Genomic DNA, 9,532 nt, shown 5'->3' on the forward strand with positions numbered 1-9,532 from the left:
TTAGTTCTGAGAGGGACGACGGAGATGAAAGAGAGGAGAAGAGAGATTGAAGAGTAAGCTTTTTGTGTTCCTTTAGGGACTCAGTAGATGCAGGATGTGCAACAGAGCGTAAGCGATGATCTGAAGAAGCAAAAGAATCAACATAAGCTGATGAAACGAGATCAACTAGATCAACTGATGATTCAACTGCCTTTACAGAATCTGCTGTAAAGGCAAGGATGGCAGATTCTGTAAACATTTTACGAGGTGATGGCAACTCGGTATGCGGAAGGATCATCACATCCAATAACTAATACCTTTCGTTGCCTGACAGTGAAGGTCTGTTCTGTTGTTGAAGCGTTAGGGAACGTCGAAGCTCGAGGCAAGTTGTGCCATGGAGTTAGCCGAAATCTTTCCTTGCTCGTCTTTTCCAACTAGCTTGGTTTGCCTACTTCAATAAGTTACCAGAAGGGCTTCTCCCAACTCAACGTTAGCAAGGAAGTTCCAATTTACTTAGTAATGACGTCTAGAGGAATTTATTTGAGCTTTAAGCTAGCTCAACGGGCTGACTGACCCTCTTTATAAAGCGGAGTTAGAGTAATCATCCTATGAAGCATCAAAAGAAGTCAAAGGCAGAAGAATAAACATAGACTGAATACGCTGAAATAGACGCATAAGCGTAAGAGGAGAAGTAGGACTGTCTTTCCAGATCCACGAGATGAGATATGCCTTGCCTGCAGGCGAGATTGAAATCTTAATGTAGTAACCAAACACAAGTAAGTAGTTCGTCAGCCATTAATAATAAATACGTCATTCTATGTTAATGTTTAGAATTGCCTGATCGCCCGATCGTGATGAACCTTTGGGCATTGGTTAATGGGCATCGGGTAATCCTAATAACAGCATAGCCATGCCATAATAGAATCGCTGAAAGCCTGAAATAGTTTTTCAAAGGGATGCCCTTGATTCACTCACAATTCTTGGAAGAAGTGGCCCAGCCCCAAAGGAAAATCCCATTTCATTGAAAAAGCCCTATCGGTCAAATGAATCAGACAGTGACTTGGAGTCCAGTCTCGAGAGATAGCACCATTGAGTCGTCAAGCCAGCTTCTCCCAATTCTTTATGGGTCTGACATGATGAGCATGGTAGATGGCACAACATCTGCCCCCAGTGGAACCGTAATGGTTGATTCAAAAACTGTCCCCAATCCAGCCTATCTTGAATGGAAGAAGAAGGATCAGATCCTTCTCAGTTGGTTACATACCACAATGAGACCTACTGTCTTTGCCCAAGTTATTGGATACAAGACAGCTCGTTCCACTTGGGAGGCTCTTGACAGGGCTTATACCTCCCAGACCAATGCTCGATATTACCAGATAAAGCATTACCTTTTTAATATTCGCAAAGGTTCATATTCCATTACGGAATATATGGATCGTATCCGCAGGCTCACAGATGAACTATCTCTTATTCAACAACCAATGAGTGATCGATAAATTATTGGTTGTGTTCTTGCAGTTTTATTAGATAAGCTTGATCTTGATTATGATGTCTTTTTGTGTGAACATTTATACTATATATATATATATTTTTTTTTAAAAAAAAAAATGACACATCTACCATTACTTGCCCAAGCCGCTATATACAATTATTGAGAAGCAGCCGCCCTTCCTCGCACAGGCTATTTGGTGCAACGGTCAGTCAACCATTTTTCATTCTAATTTTTTGGATGAAAAAAACAAAAGTTGGTAGGTGCAGCCCAACCAAAAAAATACGTGGCATAAATATTACCGAAGCTGAGAACTGATTCAGGGCACGCTGGCGTCAACAGTTCATGCCGCCATGCACTATTCATGCACACCAGCGTGCCCTTTATCATTACTGAAGCTAGAATATTTAGGAAAGAATAAAATAGTCCTTCTTTCTGGAATATTCTCCAACCAAAACATCAGATTTGGAGCTATCCCCTTCCAGCAACCAGCATGCTTTGAAAAGCTCTTTTTGTCTCTTTTAAGGTAGTTGAATCGGTTAAAAATCACGCTTTATGAAACGAATGTTATTAGATCGAATCTTCCATACCCTTTTTGTGTGGACATGTAAAAAAAAAAAAAAAAAAAAAAGCTACTAGAGTACGGAGCTGTGGTGTAAGTTGACATACATACATATGGTGAAATTATTATGAATCTGATAGAGCCCAATTTGGGATATAAACACTAAATTGGGCAAAACTTTAGGTGCTTGAATCACCTCCACAACTTTTGAATCCCCTTCCACACGTTTTCTTCTTCTTAGTTGTTGACATTGTATCCGAGATTAAACGACAACGACAAGCACATTTTGACATACGGATTAGTAGAAATAACAACGACAAGCACATTCCAGAGATGACAACGAAAAGAACATTCTGATATACAGATTATTACAAATGACAATGACAATATCACATGCAGAAACCAAAAGAAAGGAAGTAGGAAACATTACGAGTTACTGGGCCCTTGCTGGGCCTCTACTTTCTCTTTCTGGCGTTTCATTCTAACCTCAACTTGATTTGCCAATTCAGAAAGTGCATTGAATGAGGAACCACCCATTGACAAAGCTTTCTCTGCACTGTGCTTTATCTCCTTCACCCTAGCTCTAATAGCATACCCTTCTTTGTCTTCCATGATCGTCCTCACCATCTTCTCTATCTCTTGTCTTCCCACCACCTTCTTCGATGGCAACACCTTCGGCCTGACAGCCACACCAAGCTCCTCCGTCAGCAACGTGGCGTTCATCCTCTGCTCCGCGTAGAGCGGCCATGCGATCATTGCCACTCCGTTGGTGATGCTCTCTAGGGAGGAGTTCCACCCACAGTGCGATACAAACCCCCCAACTGACGGGTGGCGAAGGACCTCCACTTGCGGGGCCCACATGGGCACCACAAGGCCCACGTTTTCAGTTCGTGTCAAGAATCCATCCGGCAAGTAGTTTAACAGGTCATCATCACCCGATGCGTTCCCTGCCGCGAAAAAAGCGGAGTCCGCAGCTCCTATGGTGGGTGGGCGTACCACCCAAATGAATCTCTGCTGGCTCATCTCCAACCCCCAAGCTATCTCGATCGTTTGCTCGTATGAAAGGGTCCCGCCGCTTCCAAATGACATGTAAATCACTGATTCCTTGGGTTGCTTGTCTAGCCAGTCAAACAAATCGCCCTTCAAATTGGACACCGTTCTTGTTAAAGGACCAATTGGGTAAACCGGGCTCTTAATGAACCTACCCAAGAGATCCTCATCTCTCAACGCGGCAACTGTCGTGGGCTGCAGATCTGCCCACGTATTCAACAAAACCCCGTCACTCACTGCGATCTCAGACCCCATTCTTACGTACTCAAAATATTGCTGGTTAGTTCGGTCTAGCATCGGGTCAACCACGTCCTCGGGCCGCACCGACTTGCAACCGGGGAGTCTCAGTGGATCTATTAGGTCAACATACTCTCCTTCTACCACTTTGTCGAGGAATGGCACATGTATGGTCAAAGCAAGGAACCATGCGTTCGAAGCGACGTAAACGTACTTGGGCATATCAAGTTCATCAGCTATGGGAAGAGATTCGGTTCCAAAAAGGTCAACGATAAGCACGGTTGGCCGGGGATTCCAGGCAGAGATTGCCGAACGGATGGTTGGCCTGGCTTCACGCATCATTACCGCGAGTTGTGTAACAACCGCAGCGTTCGCATCAACTAGGCCGGAGATGTCAACTTGTGGGAGTTGCACGATGTCGAAGAGCTTCGGGCTCATGGAGGATTGGATAACATGAGACTCCGCCGGCGACATGGGAGAAGTGACGGCGAAGATTGTGACAGTGAAGTTGTGGTGGGTCACAAGGCGTTTGCCAAGCTCAACCACGGGGATGAGGTGGCCCATCCCTGGGCTAGACAGCAGCGCTGCATGCGGCTTTGAGATATCCATGGGTGATACGATGTAATAAGCGGATACGAGAGAACAGAGTCAAAAGGACAAGAATTGCTTAGAGAAGTAAATACAGCTGAAATTCAAAGGACTACAGCTACAATACTGGCTTCAACGACGGGATACTCACATGGATTGCCTCATTGTCCTGTCGTTTGTTTAAGGCTAGCTAAGACAAAGCCCATCGGTTCGTGTTCCTTTTTGAGATATGTATAGAAATACTTGAATGCACTCTCTCCACCATCTCCCCCACCATCTTGTCTCTCTTTAATTTTATTTTATTTTTTAAAAAATCATGATGCTAAAGAGACAAGATGGTGGGGTCCGTGGGGATGGTTGGGAGAAGGCATTCAAGCATTTCTCATATATATATATATATAATATATATATATGGGGAGCCTACTCAACTTGGCGGAAAGGACAAAATGACAAATGGTGATTTTGGTGGGTATGTATGGATTATTTGCCAAGTATTCTAAGAAACACGGACCGACCCTGAGATATAAAAAATTATGTCAAAATCAACTATAATATTTTTATGTTTTACATCACATTAATTTTTTTTTTATTATTTAAATAAAAAAAAATTATTACAAAATATATATATTTTTTTCACATTTTCATACAAAATATTCTTTTTTTTTTTTTTCTCATATCAATCAAATCTGCTATAATTTTAGTTCACTTCATTTTTTTTTAAGTCCTTTGCAAAATACACCCATTTTGTCACAAATCTCTAGTACTACTGAATCAGAATGATGGACGATACTGAGACGATTATGTTTCATTTGTTTAATGTCTTCATGAAGAAAGCGTTTTTCTTTTCTTTTCTTTTTTTATTTATTTAAAAAGTGTTTTGATGTATAGAAAGATAAAAATGCTTTTGAGTGTGAGATAAATATTTTGTCTTGTTTGCTGCCATCTCAATCTAATCTTTGTAAACTAATGTTTATTAGTAAAATTATAAGTCCATGATTTAGTAAGCATAAACTCCTGGCCGCCCAAAACTGTTGGCGTGAGGTGAGTTCTTTTGTTTTGAGAAAACCCCTCTCGATCTTTTTTATTTAACCGAAAACCTCTAAACTACAAATTTAATTTCTCTAAAACAGGTGAAAACCTCTTTACAAACATATGCCTAATTGCTTGATAACTTTATATGAAAAAACGCTTTACTTTATTTTGAAGTTAAAACGAGAGACTTTTCTACTTGATAGAAATATTGAAACTAAAACTCGTCCCTAGCTTTTTCTACCATCAAGCCACGTATGTGCATATAATTATATCATTCAAATCATTTATTAACAGATAATAATGAACAACATGTTTAAAACAAAACATGCTTTGCAAACTTGAACACATATATCATATATGTATACATATTGGTGCATTAAGACAAAACAATCACGACTTCCTCCAAGTGGACAAGGGTAGAAGGAAGATGGATATTGGTATGGTTGTTAGAGATGGTAAGGGAGAGATGTTGGTAACTTTAGTAGCGCCAAAAGATTACATTGTCGAGCCCGATATTGCAGAGGCAGCATCCGCTTTAAAGGCCATTATAAATTGAATCGGGAACTGCGCTTTCAAATGGTGGTTCTGGAGGGTGACACCCTCCAAGAGGTGCACGCTCTTAATAAAGATGGAAGAAACTTGAGCCGTTACGGTCATCTTATTGAGCAGGTGTGAGAATTGCTTAATTGTCTACAAAACTGAAAGGTTAACCATGTCAGACATTTCAATGGTGCAGCTCATAACCTAACGAAGGAAGCATTATTCCGTAGTGTGGAACAAGCAGGGCCGGCCCAACTGCTAGGCGAGTTAGGCCGGCGACCAGAGCTCCGATTTCATAAGCCCCAAATTTTTGTTTTCTAATGCCAAAAAAAATAAAATTGCATAAAAATTTAAGACCCTCAACATGCTTAAAAAAAAAATTATATATTACTCGTTTATAATATCAAGGCCCTCAACATGCTTTCTTGAGGCCTTCAACATGCTTTAAAAAAATAATATATATATTTTTTATAATATGGAGGTCCTAGCATGCTTTCTGCAGAACTGCCACAAGTCCCTCAACATGCTTTAAAAAAATAATATATATATATTTTTTTCTAATATTGAGGCCCTCAGCATGCTTTCGTTACACAACGACCACAACTCACAAGGCCCACAACATGCTTCCTTGGCTGTACAGTAAAAATAGAACAATAAAACCACAACTCAGTTTTATTGTTCTATTTTTTTATATATATAAATCGTGTTTATTTAATATTTTTAATCAAATATTTCTACCAAAAAATATGCATCTGGATATCAAAAACTTAAAAAAAAAAAACAAAAAATGTAGAAAAGCTAATTGAATCTCAAATAGGAGCTCTAAATAAATTTATTATTAGCAATAAACAAAATATAGAAGATAATTTAGGTGAAAAACTTGTAAATGAACAAGAAATTCATCAAAAAGAATTAGAAAGATAATAAAAATACTATTGATATATCTAAGTGTATTGGTACAAAATTTGAATAATATCTAACTCTATCCCTTTCCACATTTGAATAGGAAAAAAAAAAAAAAAACTCTATTGTTACAAATATTTATGACCCAAGCCAATAGAAAAATATTGATGCAAAATTAAGGGATTTATTAGTAGAAAAGGAGTCCAATAAGATAGTAATATAGATTTTTCCTAAAAACGAGAACTCTAAGCATTTTTTTAGTACATATTATATACAAAAATTATCAAATGGGGAGAAACATAATAGAAAATGACTAGTTTATTCAAAACATTTAAATAGAGTATTTTGGGGAGAATAATGATTTTTAAATAAAAATATAATAACAATAATATTAAAATAAATATTATTTAATTAATATTTAAATATTTTAAAAAATAAACTTCCATTTAAAAGTTCTGCCTAAGGCCCTATAAACCATTGGGCCAGCCCTAGGAACAAGTCGTTATTGACGAAGTTCCTAATTACATTTTAGACATTATCTATATATGTAGAGTGCTGTACTTAAGTTGTTTTGATTTATATATTGTTCGATTCCTTTAAAAAATAATAATAATAATAATAATGACTCCAAGAATTTACGTGAGTTTTTAAATGTGAATGATGTTCATAGGCAGAGGCAATTACCAAAAAAAAAAAAAAAAAAAAATGATATAAAAAAGAAAATAGTGAAGCGAAAAACCACTGTTTTTCTCTATCACTTTTGCTGTTTTGCACATCTCTTTCTCAATATATATATTTTTTCTTTCACATGCACAAAAGCTATCTCTTTTTCTTCGTATGGTGTGTTAAAAAAAAATAAAATAACTTAACTTTACTCCTGAAATGACGCGCGTTTTGCAAACACTCCTCTAATATTTAAAACTTCTCACTTTAATAATACCCCTCTGTTAGAATTTTCTGTTAAATCCTAACAGAGTTGTGTGAAATTTCTAAAATGCCATATTTTATATATATATATATAAAAAAAATCTTAACCCGTAAGTTTACCGGTAGATTTAACCCACCCGCCTTATAACCACAGGTTATATATATATATATATATGGTGACCCAAGGCGAGTTACCAAGGTGACCCATCGCCGTGGGTCACTTGGTAATTGACCCCCAATGGAGGGTCGCTTGGTGACCCACCGGTGGGTCAGGGTCAAGTGACTCTCTGTTGGTCTTTCTACCCCTTCTACCGTTTGATTTAATTCCAATCTCTAATGGATGGAGAGTAATTGAAAAAAATTAAAAGATCGATACACCAAAATGAGAAGTTTTAAACATTAAAATGGTGTTTGCAAAATGTGCGTCATTTCAGGAGGTAAAGTGAAGTTACTACTAAAAAAAAAGTTGTATTTTTTTTCTCAATATTCGAAACTAAAGAATGCGGGTCCCTTTTTTCATAACGTAAGTCCCCCAGCCCTGCCAAAGATCAAATACAAATGGGTCAATCGAAGAGCAAGAAAATCAAAGCAAATAGAGTAATAATAATATTAACTGCAGCTCACACGAGACAAGAAAACACTTGGTGATATCAACTCACGTTTACCACTTTGAATTATAGAAGCTGAGTGCTCAAGAGTCATGATTGACACCCCAAGTGTACAAACACATAAAGACATATTTTTATGTTTCCTATCATTGTTTATATATGAAGGGGTCAGTACTCTTAGCCAAAGAAGCATCTCAGATCACCTCCACTTAAATATTTCTTATCCTCGATCTGATGGAATATTTGTTGAAATCGTGTTTGTAGTTTCCTCTCCCTTTGTCCCTCTTGCGTAAGGAAAAAAAAAAAGGGGGGGTTTGAAATATTTTTCCTTTAATTGAAGGGATTGTCTTTTATGAGATTGGATTCCTATGGGATAGTTTAATCGGCTGAATACAACCCTTCCTAAAATGAAGGTTATTAGATCGACTTTTCCACCGCCTTTTCTTGATAGACTATACTGACATGTAAATAGGTTTGTAACATTTACACGAGGACTCAAAAAAAAATACAAAAAACAAAAAACAAAACAAAGAATTGACTAAAAAAAGGATAGACCCACATGATGAGAAGCTAAGCCCTTTAAAATCAATGAAATTTTTCTTAAGGACAAATCTCCAATGATGACCCATATGAAAAAGTCCCGGAGAAGAAGGAAAAAATGATCCATATATAAGGATATTCTGGCCGAACGACGACCATCCCTCCAATGAATGGAAATAAATTTCGGACAACTGTCCAAGGTGTTTTTGAAAGCATTAAACCAAATTAAAGGAAATATATATATATTGTACATAGTACTGCACGCATGTCTAAAATAGTTTCTCAAAGAAATATGTTTTTGTTGATATATAGAATTAATAATAGCACGATCAAATTCAGTCAATGGATGCCTGCAAAAGAATAAAAGCAATTGAAGACTAGTTGTTGGGGATTGCTAGCGATTTGATGCTTCGATCAATTAATTAACAAAGGGAATTATGAATATATATAGCTGGAGTTTCCAAAAATTTAGTATATGAGAATGGGTGTACGTAGGGTTGTACCCATAATAATAATATATATAATATGACATAATTAATTCCCTTATTTTATTTTATGTTTTCTATTAATTCATGACATTCCCTTCATTAATTTGAAATCAAAAGCATCATTGTTGTGATGCTTGTACCCATTTGTAGGAATTTTATATAAATTGACTGTAGCAAATTTGTGTCCGTATATTTATCGGAAATAACCCAAACAGCAACCCTTTTGTCTGTAAGTTGGAAGCCAGATTGGAAATTTCCTTTTGTACTTGGCATTTTCTTGATCTTTAATTCATTGTGTGCCTACTTCCTAGATCCTCAAAATAATAGCTCTCACCTCTCAGCATTCAGCAATCGTATGCTCTTCTGGAGACTTGCAGCTTTATTATCCCATCTCGAATCTTAGCTAGGCTCTTAAGTCTACTTTCTTCACCCGGCCATTTCAACGTATTAGGTATATATGGTTGATTTATCAGTTTTTTTTTTTTTTTTTTGTCTAAATCGGAAAAAACGAGGAAGATGATTAAGGAGCAGCGACTTGTCCTTCTTTTCTGAGTCCTACTATGCGGCTGCAGCGTAAGATATATATTAA

General features: G+C 37.2%; 1 protein-coding gene across 1 annotated transcript; it reads right to left on the bottom strand.

The window, feature by feature from the left end:
- Nucleotides 1-2,364: 2,364 nt before the first annotated feature.
- LOC132188296 (anthocyanidin 3-O-glucosyltransferase 5-like) lies at nt 2,365-4,089 on the bottom strand. The gene has a single exon (XM_059602714.2). The coding sequence runs from the start codon at nt 3,924-3,926 to the stop codon at nt 2,457-2,459; it is 1,470 nt and encodes a 489-aa protein (XP_059458697.2). The 5' UTR covers nt 3,927-4,089; the 3' UTR covers nt 2,365-2,456.
- Nucleotides 4,090-9,532: the final 5,443 nt, after the last annotated feature.

Source organism: Corylus avellana, chromosome 6, assembly GCF_965113065.1.
Source record: "Corylus avellana chromosome 6, dhCorAvel1.hap1.2, whole genome shotgun sequence".
NCBI lineage: Eukaryota > Viridiplantae > Streptophyta > Magnoliopsida > Fagales > Betulaceae > Corylus > Corylus avellana.

Bases quoted from the DNA above. Each gene is read 5' to 3' on its own strand.
- LOC132188296 (XM_059602714.2), bottom strand. From the start codon at position 3,926: ATGGATATCTCAAAGCCGCATGCAGCGCTGCTGTCTAGCCCAGGGATG.